General features: G+C 38.7%; 1 protein-coding gene and 1 pseudogene across 1 annotated transcript in view; one reads left to right on the top strand and one right to left on the bottom strand.

Annotated features, from left to right (window-relative positions):
* The window catches only part of AVEN (apoptosis and caspase activation inhibitor), a 185,225-nt gene that overhangs the window by 21,065 nt on the left and 147,039 nt on the right, over positions 1-17,121 (top strand). Inside the window, exon 2 of the mRNA XM_007462520.1 lies at positions 13,109-13,286. Within this exon, the coding sequence (XP_007462582.1) occupies positions 13,109-13,286 (178 nt within the window). The remainder of the gene's footprint in view (positions 1-13,108; positions 13,287-17,121) is intronic.
* The window catches only part of LOC103086571 (lupus La protein homolog), a 12,866-nt pseudogene continuing 10,340 nt past the window's right edge, over positions 14,596-17,121 (bottom strand).

Below are 17,121 nucleotides of genomic sequence, written 5' to 3'. Positions count from 1 at the left end.
TCCAATGATTGGTCGAGTCATTCATTCCTCCTCATTCGGTCAGTGTGTGCATGGGCTGCCCCACATCACGTAAGGTAGGGACTTAACAGGAAGAGAATTCTCTTAGGTCCGTTTGTTCTTTCATGTGAAATGGCAAATTCAACAGCTTTCACTGGGTAGGGCCTGGGTTTAGCCCTTGTCTTTAAAGAGAAAACAGCTAAAAAGGGTAGAGATTGTATCTTTTGTCTTCAGATATTTGACCTGTAGGTTAAATTTATAGGTTAAGCTTATAGGTTTTTGCCACAAGGAGAGTAAGACTGTAATTCAGTCAAGGGATCTAAATGAGGTGATGTGCAGAACTTGTATGAAGGCCCTCAAGTTTCTAGCTGTATAGCTGTAACTTAGATCAGTTACTAAGGAAAGTGCAGTGAAAATTGCAGTCCACTTGACTGAGTTGTGAGGTGGTGTGAGAAGTGTGTTCTACCAGATGGTAGCATTTGTCCTTTAATTAATAATAGATTGTATAAGATGTAAATCACACCTATTTGCTTATAATTTCCTTTTTTTTCACATTTTATCAGTTTGTCACCCATTGACATCATCTTCTATTTTAGTTTCGATAGTTTTTGCAAAAGCTCATCAACTCCCCTGTTTAATTGCATATTTTTCTTCATGTCATTGATGTAGGGAAGGTAGTTTCACACATCAGAAGATGATTCTTGAATTATCAGTCTCTGGCTGGTTACATCTCTTCTGCCCGTTAGTCTTATTATTTTTCTCTGTTGGTAGTTAGGAGTTTTGAGCAGGACCTTAACAAAAGCTTTAGAAACTAAAAGACTAAAAACATTAGAGAGAATGATTTGTTTCACTAAGATTTTGCTCAGTGAAGAGACACATTTGCAAAAGCACTGAATTGCATCTCAGGCAGATTGTCATTCTGCCTCTGCCAGTAAGACCTTGGGCAAGTTCTTTTCTGAACCTCATCTCATCTCCAAAGCCTCGGGGCTTAAACCAGGTGATCTACAAAGATGCTTCAAGGGAAATACTGTTATTTCAACCAAATTTTCAGTTTGTCTCCTTGGGTTGATTATTGTGGAACAAGTTTGTAAAGGTATTGGTAAGAAATTCTGTTCTAAAGGTAGAAAACGACATTATCTAGTAGTAAAACGTGTTTTGAGGCATGGAAAAGAGTAGATGACTTCATTAAAAAAATAAATTTATCGACTCTGTTATGTGCACAGGATAAAGTACAGCAGCGTGTACAAAAGAACTGTATATGACTGCTTCTTCTAAGTGCTGCCAGAATAAATGGTTGCCAGGTAACTGTTTTCAGTCCTTTCAGGATCTCTGAATAAGGCTTACTGAAATCACTTACCTTGGTAACTGGCATCTTATTAGAATTAATAGCTACGTGGTAACAGGGACATTGTATGAAAAATTAAGTGATAAATGTTTCAAAATAACTAACTTCTTTGAGGAAGCCGCTTAACATTACTGAAACAAGGATGAGATCTCCATGCTGTTTAAAAGGCAGGTGGAGGCAGTTACTTTGTCTCATTTCGTAGGGAGAGTGTAGCACCCCATTCTAGGCTCTGTGATGAATTGTTAACAGGTGGACTGTGGGTGAATTTGGGATGGGTGGGTGTGTGCGTAGTTGGTGAAGAGACACGTGGCAAATCATACACAATATTTTGATAAGCCCAAGAGATTATTTACAAGACAGTGGTTCAGAGCTCTGAACGTAAAGAAGAAAAAAACCTTGCTTTTGTCTCAATACCTGTGCTCACCAGAGGAGGGTATTCACTAAGTATTTAAACTGTTTCTTCATTCTCCTGGACTCTGTAGCGCACAAGCACCCAGAGACACTTGGGTTTAGCTCACAGTGGGTTCACAAGTTTGATGGAGAAAAGTTTGTTAGCTGGACCAAAAACTGGTAGAAATATTTTAGAAAAGATTCAGGTTCATTTTGCAGCTCTGGAGATAAATAGTGCTTGAGATGACTTTTGACTAAAGTGTAATATGAAAGAAAGGGGGAAGCTTGTGAGCAAAGAGACTGCCCCATGCAAAGAAGGAAGTAAGAAGGAAATAAGTGACCGTGTGAGACAGATACCCATCAGAGTCCATCTCAGAAGCTATCTTGAATAAAATATTTATTAGGTAATTTTGAAACAATCTGTTGTGCTGATCTCATAGTGCTGTGAACTTCATTCTGATAAGGAACCTAGGAAGTAGAAAATTTCGCCCCGTTTTGTGTCCACATAGTGGTTACTGTTCAGATCTGGGGTGTATCGTTTGAAGGAAAGGTGCAGAGCCTCTGAGGAGCTAGGAATGGAGATGAGCTGTATGGCCCCAGCTTCTTGATTCTGCTAACAAATGCTAATCAGTTTTTCATACCTCATTTTCATCAGACTCTGAACCAAAATAACACCAATGAGAAAGAGATAAGAACCTGGAGAAGGAAAGGGATGGTATGAAGGGCCGCATGAGCCGAGTCATTGAACAACAGCTTCATGGGTTGTTTCACCTTTTTTACTCTGTTCTCAGATTCTTTCCACCTCACTTTTTTTTTTTTTCTTTTCATGTATTGACATCTCTGAGCAACATTGAGACTGGACAGCTGTTCTTTTTTATCCTTTGCCCCAAAAGACTCAGGGTAGAATTCCTAGTTACATACTTAAAACAGTGAAATTGTATTACGATAAAACACTTCTGGATGCTGTGGGATTTATTGTAAAAATGCGCTTATCCTTAGTATGTTTGTCCTTTACAGTAACAACTTTGTATGGGATTTGATCATGATCCTCGGTTGTTCCTGATTTTCATGTGAAAGCAGTTTCCGGAACTTTTAAAAGGGAGACACACTTAAGGTTGGCTTTTCAGATTTCATGTCTCTGGAGCCCCCTCTTCTGTTATTTTGTAGTGTAAAAATATAGACATCTCGGGCTTCCCTGGTGGCGCAGTGGTTGAGAGTCCGCCTGCCGATTCAGGGGATGCGGGTTCGTGCCCCGGTCCGGGAAGATCCCACATCCGCGGAGCGGCTGGGCCCGTGAGCCATGGCCGCTGAGCCTGCGCGTCCGGAGCCTGTGCTCCGCAACGGGAGAGGCCACAGATATATATATATATATATATAGACATCTCACATCTGGTATATCCCTGCGTCCTCACCACCCCTGCCAGGTCCCAAACCTGGACCTTCTTTTCCCTCCCTCCCTCCCTCCCTCCCCTGTTCTGCTCAGCTGTGACTCTACATCCAGCAGTTTCTCCAGAGTGGAGTCTTGTCCTGCAAAGGAGCTTTGTTTGCTCTGTTACTTTTGAGAGTTCATAAGGCCCTGGCTTACTCAGCCCCTTCAGGCTTTCCTGTGAACGCCTTGTACACACCCACTACTGGAATACAAACGACCCAAGATTCTTAGCCACTGTTCTCCACGGACCTCTTCTGGTGAGCACCTGTTGTTTATTTTGGGATGCTCAGGTCTCCTAGGTGCTCCATTGCTCCCTTTGCTTCCTCTCACAGGTGCTGGTACATGTGGGGCTTGTGACTGCTGGTGACTGGTTTCTACCTGTTCATTTCTGTCACTTTGTGGCTGTACCTTGCCATCTAGGTTTTTGTGGATGTTTTCCGTGTATTTTTGATTTTTCTGTCCTCATGGTTCTGTGTGGACTTTATGGGGGGATTTGGGAAGACTAAAAAACTGCTACTACTGCTACCATCTTCCTAGAATCCTCAAACATGTTTTTCTTTTTTACCCTTTCCCATGGTTGACCTCCCTGGGCTGTGCTTTGAACAGCTCTCATCCCATAGTTAGAAGCATGTTCTTTGCTAATTCTCCTTGAACCTGGGGACCACCTTCCAGCAGGAGATAGCAGCTGTTTCCTTTACTAGACTAATCTCAGGCCATGTGTTCACAGCTAGAGCTGAGGTATACCATTCCCTCAGCCTTCTTGCCTTCCCTGAAGTGCAAGACTGTTCCTGCAAACGTCCCCCGTCCCTCTCCTTCCTCCGTTTCTGATGCTCTCTTGCTCCCATAGCGTCTTATGCTTTTTTTCAAAGCACAGATCACACTGCTTTAAGTGTGTGTTTGCTTCTCTGATTTCCCCACAGAACTTCTTAAGGCAAGGCTAGGGACCTTGTCTTGTTTTACGCGGGCCTCTCACTGCTGTGGCCTCTCCCGTTGCGGAGCACAGGCTCCGGACACGCAGGCTCAGGGGCCATGGCTCACAGGCCCAGCCGCTCCGCGGCACGTGGGATCCTCCCAGACCGGGGAACGAACCTGCGTCCCCTGCATCGGCAGGCGGACTCTCAACCACTGTGCCACCAGGGAAGCCCTGTCTTGTTTTTTATATTCCCAGTGCCTGAGCTGGTGCTTGGCACTCAGCAACTACTCGAGAAATGCTTGTTGAAGGAACACTCGCAAACGAGCGGTGCAAGGAACAAAAGCAGTCCTCTTCAGATATATTGTAAGATAGACGGAGGGACAGAAAAGTGCCATTTAGGCTTGTATTTAAAGAAAAAATGTGTCTTGGTATGGAACTATGAAGGTGACTATTTTAATTTTTATTTTCAAAATTTCCGGTGGGGAGAGGGTGGCAGTGGTCAGGCCACATCTACCAAGTCCATTTTGATTATAACCACTAAAAATGGTCATGGGGAATTTAAGAGATGTAGAACAATCAGTGATAATGATTAAGGAATCAGAACTTTGTCATTATGAAGGAAGAACTGTGATTAATTTAGGTAGAGAACATAGTCATAGGCCCAGGTAGACTGGCCCAATGTGATTTCTACATGATCTTGCTTGAGGGCAGAGGGTGGACCAGGGCTACCCAGGTTCCCTTTAGCTTGATAATTCTTTACTAATTTAATTAAGTTCTCTCTGGTGATTTGAGGGTTTGGGGAGTGTCTTAAAGTTGGCCAGATAAACAACAGCTATTTAGTGGTCTGTGATTTTTCTTGAAAATGGAGGGTGATGACATTAAAACCTCAGTAACTAAGGAAACCAACCCTGTGCTGGTAGAGAAGTGAGGTGAAAATTTAACCGAGACAGAGTTGAAAGAAAATCTGGCCTATAGAGAACAAACCAGTGGGGAGGGGGAAGAGGAGAGGGGCAAGATAGAGGTAGGGGTTTAAGAGGTACAAACCACTGTGTATAAAATAAATAAGCTACGAACAAGGATATGTTCTACAGCACAGGGAATATAGCCAGTATTTTATAATAACTATAAATGGATATAACCTTTAAAAATTGTGAATCACTGTGTTGTACACCTTAAATTTTATAATACTGTACATCACTCTGCTTCGATCTAAGAAAAAGAAAATCTGATTTCCAGTGTTAAGCCCATGCAGTGTAATCCCTGGGACGATGGGACAGAGGCAGGTGCACCTGAAGTACCATTTGCCTTCTTAGGAAGAGTAAACTGGCAATGGCTGTGATAGAGGGGAATATGTTTTGTACACTGGGCTTTACCCAGGAATGCTTGGTCTACATGCGCTCTTTATACAAAGGATGATTATTTTTGTGTATGTAAGACCTTTTAGTCAAATGTTTTGATAAAGCAGGGTTCTTACTTGAAGGCCTCTTAGTTGCTTTTCTGGTTAATTTGTGTGACTTAGAGCATAACCACAGCAAGAAGCAAATTGTCTTCCTTATAGTTGCATTTAGTGCCTTCTCTACTGGCAAAATGGTTGATGTTAATTCGTAGAATTTTACCTAGGAGTTGGGACTTACAAGGTGGATTAATTTGGTAGTTTTTAAACCTTCTTAAGCCTGAATTCTTACGTGGAGCTCAAGTTGTAAAGCAGATAAAGCGAAACTGATTCATTCTCTTGCCACTCCCACCCTCCTTTCCATAAGGACTCTATAAAAGGACAAACACAGAGTAGAGTTTAAAATCACCAGTTGGAACGAATGGATAAATAAAAGGTGTGTATCCATACAATGGAATATATTCAACAATAAAAGGCATGAAGTACTGACACACTAAACATGGACGAGCCTTGAGAACATTATGCTAAGTGAAAGAATTCAGCCATAGACGTGATTTCATTTATAGGAAATGTCCACAATAAGCACATCTGTAGTGATGGAAAGTATATTAGTGGTTTTCTAGGGCTTTCTAGAAAATGGAGAGTAACTGTTGATGGGTACAGACTTTTTGGTGTAATGAAAATGTCCTAAAATTGATTGTGGTGATTGTTACACAATGTTGTGAATATACTAAAGACTATTGAATTCCATACTCTAAATGCGTGAATTGCATGGTATGTGAATTATGCATCAATAAAGCTATTATTTTAAAATTTGAAAAAAAATAAAATCACCAGTTGGCCCAATGACAGTTACTGCAGTCTCATTTCCCAGACTGCCCTTAAATCATGGAAGCAGTAAACTCTCAAGGTCTTAGGTGGGCTGCCAGCAAATGGTAATTGGCTTTCTATGCCTCCTATTTTTAGGCAACGCTCTGAAACAATAACACAGGTGAGAAAGAAAGACTTGAGAAAGAAAGATGTAAGGACTGGGGTGAGCGAGGAGGCCTGTGGAGAAGTGTCACTGAACAGCTGCTTTGAGGGTTGGGTTATCATTTTCTCTGTTCTCAGATGCCTCCACCCTCTCTTCTTTCCCATATACTGATCACAAGGAGGGACAAGAAAAAAGGCTGTATATAATTCTCTTGCTAGAGAAACAGTTGAATTTGAATACAGTCTGGATCACTTTTTTTCCTATTCTTTATGGCCACAGTATTTTGGAGCTCAAATACTACGTACATTGTTCTGGGCTCAATAGATAATTTATATATATATGCCATGTATTGCATTTACTGATTTTCTCAAGTATGATCATGCTGTCATGTGTATTTTATTTAATACACAATGACAAATGGAAATGTCCTTCTTAGTATACCTGTATACTAGGTATATGCTGTGTTTTTTATTCAATCATTTATTAAAATTTAGCTTCTTGAAATGATACATAAAAGTTATTTTTGCTAGCACACTTTTCTAATACCGAAAGCTGCCATTGAACTCTTTAACCATGATGGCGTGTGAATTTTTTTTTATTAAAAGCATAATTAAAAAAAATAGTGATGCCCAACAAGGACCCTACTACTATATAGCACAGGGAACTATACTCAGTATTTTGTAATAACCTATCAGGGAAAAGAATCTGAAAAAAATAGATAAGTATGTAGGTATAACTGAATCACTTTGCTGTACATCTGAAACTAACACAACATTGTAAATCAACTATATTTCAGTAAAAAATAGTGACGTATCAGTTGCTGCTTAGGGTCCTAAATGATTATGTGAGATAAAAATAACCTTAATAGGGTTAAAAATACAAAAGTTGGCAACTAGATTATTAACTAATGATATATTTTAAAGCTTGATAACATTTAAAAATTTTATAGTAGGATGAATTAATATAATTTTCAAATTATACACAGTGTAACATTTTTGGTTGGATATATTTGACATTATTACTTAATTACTGAAATCAGTTTCCCGTTACTTTCTGTAGGAGGGTTTCCTTAAAAGTGTTCTCTTTCATATTTTTCTATCCCACCTGTTCCCTTCTGTGGTATAATTGCATTTTGTGAGAAACATACGAGTTTGTTGAAAAATGTGTGATTGACTATTTTCAACCTCCTTATTAGGTTCAAAGCAGGAAAGCTTTTTCTACACCCATTTACTCCAGAAAAAAGTAGAACAGGGACCTTCAAAAGCTAGGTTCCTGAGTATAAACGGCTTTAAATAGGATCTGTTGTCTACCTGTTATGTATTAGTAACTTCCCAGATTTTACTGGCTTATCTGCAAGCTCTTAATGATAAACATAATCTTTAAAGACTGTTGCTTTTTTGAAAGAAAAGGTAAGAGGATATTTAAAAAATACTGTTGCCCAAACATGATGTTCATAGGCTGGCCAGTTAAATTAAGCTGATTGCAAGTTAATGTAAATTATTGTTGTAAGTTAAATAGGACTACAGCTTCAGTGAGTAAATATTTTTATTTGTTCTGCTGTGTGTATCGGTACCTTTTGTCTAGTTGTTCTAGCCATTATTGAAAATGAGGAGTTGAAGTTTCCAAATATTGTTGAACTATTTTTCCCTTCAATTCTGTCAGTTTTTGCTTCATATATTATGGGGTTCTATCTTTAGAAACATATGTTTAAATGTTTACAGTTGTTATCTTTCTGATAGATTGACCCTTTTATCCTTGTATAATGTCCCTTTTTGTCTATTATGACAGTTTGGCCTTGAAGTCTATTTTGTCTGATATTTGTATAGCCACTCTAGATCTCTTTGACGAACTGTTTTGCATAGAATATCTTTTTCCATCCTCTTCATTTTAATGATATTTTTATCTTTGAATCTAACATGTCTAGTGTAGACAGCATGTAGTTGGATTTTTAAAAATGTTCTGCTAGTCTCTGCCTTTTTGATTGAATTGTTTAATCTATTCATATTTAATGTTATTATTGATACAGTTGGACATTTGTATCTGCATTTTACTTTCTGTTTTCCACATGTCTCATGTATTTCATTCCTCTGTTCCTCCTTTACTGCTTTCTTTTGCACCAAGTGAATACTTCTAATGTAACATTTTAATTCCTTTAATGATTTTTTTCACTTTTTTGTAGTTATTTCCTTAATGGTTGCTCTAGGGCTTACCAATATACCTTTCAGTTTATTAGAATCTGCATCAGATAAGTTAATTCCAATGAGATATAGAAACATTACTCCAATACACTCTCGTCCCCATTTCCCCTTCTTGTGGCATTGTTGTTATACATATTACATCCATAGGTTACAAAACCAGTAACACATTGTTATAATTATTGCCTTATATAATTTTATATCTTTTAAAGAATATGAGAGAAGAAAGAAGAGTAAGCATATATTTATGGCTTTTGTTACAAGAGCCTTCTTATTTCCTATTTCTAGTCTTTTTCATTTGTTTTTGTGTATTCCCCATATAGAGTTATTTCCTTAGAATAATACAGTTTTGCTCCCACTCACATCCTTTTTGCTGTTATTGGCAAATGTATTGTTGGGTCTGTAATGTATAGAAATATGATTGTGCACATATTGTTTTGTATAGTTGCTTTTAAAATCAGTTATTGGAAGGGAGGCTGTATCAGATATGATTTGCAAATATTTCTCCCATCCTGTAGGTTGCCTTTTCATTTTGTTGGTAGTTTCCCTTGCTGCGCAGAAGCTTTTTAGTTTGATGTAGTCCCACTTGTTTACTTTTGCTTTTGTTGTTGAATCCAAAACCTCATTCCCAAGACCTATGTCAAGGAATTTACCACCTATGTTTCTTCCAGGAGTTTTATGGTTTCAGATGTTACATTCAAGTCTTTAATCCATTTTGAGTTAATTTTTGTGTATGGGGTAAGATAAGGGCCCAGTTTCATTCTTTTGAATGTGGCTCTCCAGTTTTCCCATCACCATTTAAAGAAGAGATTGTTTTTTTCCCCATTGTATATTCTTAGCTCCTTTGTCATAAATTAATTGACCATGTGTGCATGGGATTATTTCTGGGCTCTCTATTCTGTTCCATTGAGCTATGTGTCTGTTTTTATGCCAGTACCATGCTGTTTTAATTGGTACAGCTTTGTAATATAGTTTGAAATCAGGAAGTGTTACGCCTCTAGCTTTGTTCTTCTTTTTCAAGATTGCTTTGGCTATTTGGGGTCTTTTGTGTTCCCTTACGAATTTTAGGATTGTTTGTCCTATTTCTGTGAAAAATGCCATTGGAATTTTGATAGGGATTGCACTGAATCTGTAGATTGCTTTGGGTAGTATGGACATTTTAACTATTAATTCTTCTAATCTGTAAACATGAACTAGCTTTCCATTTATTTGTACTGTCGATTTCTTTCATCAGTGTCTTATAGTTCACAGTATACACCAGACTAATTTCATAATGATGAGGTTAACATAATAATGATGCCTTCCTATTTAGTTTTCACATTGCTTTCATCAGTATTTTCTCATTTGTTCTGTTCTTTCTCTCCATCATGGGACTATGCATATTTTATTTTTTGTCCCAGATTTTTGCCAGATGAACCAAACATAAAATCTCTAGGAGTTTTTAAGATACACCTTTCTCTAAGTTACATCAAATGTATTCTAAACTTTATTACTTTTACTCCCCTCTTGTGATGGAGGCTCATGACGACTTTTCTTGTCTCCACTGTTGGGTGGTGGTAATGAGATTCTTGTTCAGTGATTCTTCTAAGTTGGGGATTAGTGAGTCATTCAGCTCTGTGAGGCCCAGCCTATTATAAACACTCTGTAAATATTAAATGAGGTGATGGCAGGGTCATTAATTCTATCTAGGTCTCCAGTCTTCCATTTCAGTGGTTATTTCTGTGTTAATACTTCCTCGGGTGTTTCAGATCATAATCCTTTCACATCGAGCTAATTATTTTGCTCAGGGTTACATTTTTGCTATGGCTATATCTGTGTTCAAAGTTTTTTACTAACTGGAGAAGACTCTCTGAACTCTATTTGCCCAGTGGGTCAGCAAAAGAATATTGGATTTTCTTAAATTAAATCCTGCAAGTATTTTTCAGCTGTAGTTCTATTCCCCAAACTCTCATCAGTTGGAAAGCTATTTTCTTTAGAATGTGCCCGGTATTTGTTATTTATATAGCAGATCTCATTCAGTCACATACCTTTAATCTGCCAGCATCTTATGGTTCTGAGAAACTTGCAGGAATGGTAGGAAACCTCTAGGTTTCAGGCAATCTCTGCAATTTCTAGAATATAATGTGGATTGCCATTTTGTTTTTTTTTTTGTGCTGTCAAGGAGGTTTATGATGATATTTGAGTGCTGAAAGTGATTTTGAAAGGTCAGTTAATCCATTGTTTCATGAAAACTTATGAAATTTGATTCAGGTGAGGACTGTTGACTACTGTTAAATTTGTTACGTGACGGGGAACTAGAAATTTGTAGTGGACCAAAATAACACTACACAGACAATTTCCTAGATGTAACAGGGAAAACATATCCATACAGTGGGTGGATCAGGCTTCATCATCCAAATTCATTGGTTAATCTTAGCTTTACTTATGTTGGCTTAGCCATTTATCATCTGTCATTTGATGTGATGTAGGATAAGGTTCAGAGCACCATCTATGATGTATTTTAGCCAAAAAATACCTGACTCTTGGGTGTTTAGATTAAAAAAATTTTTTTATCCACTATTTCCTGTAAACGAATATACTAACACCACAAGGAAGCAGCCAGACAGAAGATGGGTCCTTTTGCATTCTACCTGTACTGGTCTCTTCAGTAAATCAATGTCATAAAAATAGAGGTTGTACTAGATTCAAAGAGACTTAAGGGGCAAGCACTGAGATACAACGCATGATCTTGAATTGGATACTGGCTTAGACAAACCAACTGTAAAGGAAATTTTTTTGGTCAGTTAGGGAAATTTGGAAATAGTCTGGATGTTATATGAAATGAAATGTACTGAAATGCACAAGTGGAGAATAACTCTGGTGACCAAAAAAAAGTATATATAAATATTTACATAGTAAAAGATCTGGAAGTATATACACTTAAGGTGTTGGTAGTGGTACTCCCAGGTGATGGGAATGTGGGGTTTTAATATTTTTACTTGTCTTTCCCTCCTAATTTTCTGCAATGTACATGCCTGTTTCTGTGTTAATAAAAACTTTAAAAAAGTCTAACTCATCCTGTACAGATTATTTTAATATATTTCACAAATTATTTTCTTGGTAAGGATTTTATAATCTTTGGGATACTCCTTTGAATTGTATCTTTAGATTCTGTATACATCTTTTTAAAAATTTAATCTTTTGTTTTTGCGGTACGCGGGCCTCTCACTGCTGTGGCCTCTCCCGTTGCGGAGCACAGGCTCCGGACGCGCAGGCTCAGCGGCCATGGCTCACGGGCCCAGTCACTCTGCGGCATGTAGGATCTTCCCGGACCGGGGCACGAACCCGTGTCCCCTGCATCGGCAGGCGGACTCTCAACCACTGTGCCACCAGGGAAGCCCCTAAAATTTAATCTTTTATTATGGAAAATTTCAAACACATATTAAAATAGATAGAATAATATAATGAATTTCCATGTACTTATCATCCAGCTTCAGAAATGATCAGTTATGCCGTTTATTTCATCTCTACCCACCATTCCTCTCCACCTGTTATTTTGAAGCAAACCCACATGTCATATCTTTGCATCCATAAATAGTTCCATATTTATTTCTAAAAGATAAAAACATTAAAAAAATAATGGTATCACACCAAACAATAAGTAAATAAAATAACAATATTTCCTTAATATAAGAAAATATCTTGTTCACATTTCTTCAGTAGTCTTATAAGTGATTTTCTCTAGTTATAGTGTTTGAATCAGAGTACAAATAAGTTCCCAACATTACAGTGGTTACGTGTCCATTAAGCTTTTTTTTAACATTTTTATTGGAGTATAATTGCTTTACAATGGTGTGTTATTAAGCTCTTTTAATCTATAGGTTTCTCCCTCCTCCTCCATCATTTTTTTTCCCTTGCAATTTATTTGTTGAAGAAACTAGGCCCTTTATCTTCTGTAATTTCTCACATTCTGCATTTTTCTGCATGCTGTCTTAACATTTTAATGCCCAAGTCTGGAAACTGTTCTCTAGAATGCATCTGAGTAGGTTCCCATTTAAAGCTTATAAAATATACTTACGGAATGTGTTTGTAAAATCTGTAAATTGGAAGAACTAATTTACATCCAAAAGTCTTTTGAATTTAAGACTCTTACAGCCTTGGCTATTACAGTAAGAAGAAACAACTCTTGAAATAGGATTACATTGGGGGTGGACTTCAGTGATTCAGTTACACAGATTTTAGGTAGGAGCTCATCAGATTTCCTTTTCACAGCTAAATGAAGAGTTTACACTGAAAGTACATTCTGATATAGTGGGGTTCTCTTGAAATATTATTTAATACTTGCATAGAGCTTGGGTTATAAGATGTGCTCTTTATCGTGATACCTATGTACTATTTTTTTGTTTTCATTTGTCTTTAAAAATTTTTACTGCTAAGGCTACTAAGGTTAAGATTTCCACTGCCTGCTTATCGATTTGTCTCTAACGATTGTAGGTCGAAGATGACAGTGATGCAGAGACCTATGGAGAAGAGAATGAAGAACAGGGACATTATTCTAAAAGGAAGATAGTTTCTAACTGGGATCGATATCAAGATACTGAAAAAGAGGTCGATAATGAAAGTGGAGAATCACAGAGGGGGACAGATTTCAGCGTTCTCCTCAGCTCTGCAGGTATGAATTCCAGTTGCATGCGGACTGCTTAGTGCTATGAAAGTTGCATAGGCATTTATGTTCCTTTTTAAATAGCATTTTAATAACTAGAAATTCATTGTTTGTTCTTTGGATTTTAAATCCAGGTAAAGGACAGTGTATCTAATGGTTGGCAAGGAAAAAGTGACATTTCTTTAAATGGAAATCTGGGTTTCCATGTACTGATGTAGAAAGACTTCAGTCCTGGTTGAAATGGGTAAAAGGCTTTATAGGAATGAAAAATGCTAAACTATGCCCCTCTAAATTGGGTAGGCTGAGAAACAGAAGTGTTTTCTTTGATTTCAGAGGAATTAGTACTGAAGTTTATACAAAGCTTTACAAAGTTTCTAGACTATACATTCTTTTTTCCTTTTATACTCAAGAACATACGTATTAGTGGGTAGGCACATATTGTAGCCATATGTGTCTGAATACCAATACTTTCTTTGCTGGTTTTGGACAGTCTTCTCTGTCAGCAAGGGGAGACACTCATCCCTTCTTTGACCAGCTGTTTAAGATTGACTCCGTTGAGCAACGCACAGCAGTGTGAAGCCTGAGAGTAGTAACAGAAAATGGACCAGAGCTGGTTGTATAGAAGTCTATTCCCTACCAGCGTGTGGCATAAGAATTCAAAGGATAAATGGTGGCTAGACTTTTGGTTTTCAGGAGTTACGGATGGGGAGTGGGTGGGAGGTGGATGTGCTCATAAAAGCGCAACACGAAGGATCCTTGCAGTGCTGGTACCGATCAATATCTTGATTGTGGTGGTGGACACACAGACTCTTATGTACACACACATAAAAGTGAGTGCAAATGAAACAGGGGAAATCTGAATAAGATTAGTGGATTCTATCTATGTCAAATGTCAATTCCTGGTTGGGATATTATAGTATAGTTGTGCAAAATGTTATCATCGGGGCCAACCGTGTAGGAGATCTTGCTGTATTATTTCTTATAACTATCTGAATTTACAATTACCTCAAAAAAGTTGCCAGGTTAAAAAACATTTAAAGGATGAAGCCATGAGAAACAGAGAAATAAAGTGAAAGTAATATTTTCAGACAGTTGGCTTTGAATTTCTTCTCCCCAGCTTTTATGTTGCTGTTGAGTGGTACCTTTCTTTTTTCTCATCTGCCTGTATTTTTGAATGCCTGCAGCAAACTAAGTATCATAAAGTGATGAATTGTCTTCCAAGTTAATAGAATAAACCCTTTGAGTAGGAAACGAAGAGGTAAGTGGAGAGAGTATTAGATTTGAGTAGGAGAGCAGATTCAGCCTGGGGTCGTTATGTTTATGCCACGTAGCGTAACCCCCTTGTTTGGATGATGGCATCCAACTCATTGTTCAGGGACTGGTAGCTCATCTTTTTGCCACAGATGAGTGTTTCCCTCTTATTACCTGCATTTTGGCCAGTTACGGATTTATGAGCACTTGTTTTCAAGATAGGAGGAGGATAAAATGTGGGCTCATCAGTTTCAATTTTTACCAGCTGTTCCACTAAAAGATTTAGGGGGCAAATTGAACTAGTGCATAAAATTAACATGTGGACTACCTACCAGTGGATTTAATTGAATCAATTGTGTAGTCAAGTTACTAGGACAGTATCTGGCAATAAAAGAGACTGCATAAATGTTTGAAGGCAATTCAGAATGCTAGTCTAATCCAACAGTTATGCACATTGGCTTATGATTTTGGTTATTTATTGTAGCATTTTATTTATAACTTAAAGCCTGGCATGGTTTGGGTCTTATATGTATATTTTTCTTGTAGTCTGTCTTTGCTTACTGATTTCTTAAGTGGTTTATCGGTGATTCGTTTCTTGGGAGATCACAACCGTCACATCTTGATATGTGCTTACATTTCTTTCCCACTTTGCTGCTGATCTATCATTTTCTTTTCACTACAGCATAAGCCTGAGAAGAGCTTCCATGCTTTCTTCCTCTATGGTGGGGTAGGCTATATTGGATTACTTTTGAGAAGTGGAGTTCATTTGGTGATCATAAAATATTAAGAATGTCCTCTAGATAGGCTGACCATATTCCTTGGAATGATTGTGATTTTTAGAATACTGTCCTTATTTGTATAAATACATATACAACCCAGAAAAAATATCACTGACCATACTCCTTGGAATGATTCTGATTTTTTAGTATACTGTCATTGTTTGTATAAATAAATGTACAACCCAGAAAAAACATCATAGACGTGTGCATCGTAAACTTTCCTAGATATTGCCAAAATGCTCTCCAAAGAGGAGATGAGCTGAACTTCCTAGAGTCCGCCGTCTTTGCCAATTGCAAATATTTCAAAACCAAAATTAACCAATCTTTTAAAATAGCTACATTTTCTTTTCTTTTTTTCTTTCTTTGCTATATGCGGGCCTCTCACTGCTGTGGCCTCTCCCGTTGCGGAGCACAGGCTCCGGATGCGCAGGCTCAGCGGCCATGGCTCACGGGCCCAGCCGCTCCGCAGCATGTGGGATCTTCCCAGACCAGGGCACGAAACCGCGTCCCCTGCATCAGCAGGCGGACTCTCAACCACTGCGCCACCAGGGGAGCCCTGTTAGACTTTAAAAAAAAAATTTTATTGTGGCCAGTTGATTGAGTGGTATCTAGTTGAGGTTCCTTCAGTTATTGGAGCACCCACCATTTCCAGGTACCGTTTCAGAGGCTGAGCATACAGAAGTGAAACAGAACAGACACAAACACCTGCCTCGTGGAGTTGACATTCTAGAGGGTGGAGGCACAGAATAAAGGAAAGGAAACTATGTGAGATGTCAAATGGCTATAACTGCTTAGGGTAGAAGTGAAGTGAGGGAGGGGCCTTTACAGTTTTAGAAAGGTGGCCAGAGAAAGTCTTACCGATAAGATGACATTTGAGTAAAAGACCCGAGGAAGGTAAGGGAGCAGGCATTGAGGATATCTGTGGGAAGAGTGTTCCTGGCAGAGGCGGGAGCAAGTTCAAAGGCTTTGAGATAGGAGTAAAGGAGATAGCAGAGAGGCCAGCGTGGCTGGAGCAAAGTGAGCAGGTAGGCGGTGAGGTTAGAGATGCGTCGCGTGGCCAGATCACCTGGGGGCTTGTAGACCATTATAAAGGTGTTGGCTTTTACTCAGAGTGAAATGTGCAGCCACTGGAGGGTTTTGAAGAGAAGAGTGATAATAGCTAACTCTTGTTTTAACGGGATCATTCTGCCTGCTGAGTTGGAATGACCTGAAGACTGGTGAGGGAGGGAGCAGGTAGACTAGTGAGGCTACTGAAATACAGTTGTTCCTCGGTATCCATGGGGGTTTGGTTCCAGGACCCCCAGTGGATAACAACATCTGTGGATGCTTAAGTCTCTTGCATAAAATGGTGTAGTACAGCTAGCCCTCTGTTTCCGTGGGTTCTGTATCTGCAGATTTCTATCTGTGGTTGAATCCGTGGATGTGGAACCTGCAGCTATGAAGGGCTGACTGCAATGCAGACAAGCACTGGTGGTGGCTGGGGCTAGGGGTGGTAGCGGTGGAGGTGGTGAAACATGGTTGCGTTTCGGATCTATTTTGAAAGAACTGCAAATGTAGGGTATAAGATCAGACTTCCACTTGTGGGGTATGAGATTAAAAGATGCACAAGGATGACACCAAGATTGTGCCCTGCAGAGCTAGAAGGGGTTTGACATTAAATGAGATGGATAAAACTATAGGAGGTGCTCAGTTTGCACGTGTTAAAATTGAGATGCCAGTTAGACATCTGTATTAGTCAAAATCCTGTAGGAAGGAGATGGTACACTCAATATAATTATAAAGAAGTTTTAATGAAGGAATCATTTCCAAAGTTA

The sequence above is a fragment of the Lipotes vexillifer genome, unplaced genomic scaffold, assembly GCF_000442215.2.
Source record: "Lipotes vexillifer unplaced genomic scaffold, Lipotes_vexillifer_v1.1 scaffold164, whole genome shotgun sequence".
Classification (NCBI taxonomy): Eukaryota; Metazoa; Chordata; class Mammalia; order Artiodactyla; family Lipotidae; genus Lipotes; species Lipotes vexillifer.
The sequence above is the reverse complement of the archived record's forward strand: the minus strand, read 5'-3'. Positions and strand labels throughout refer to the sequence as shown.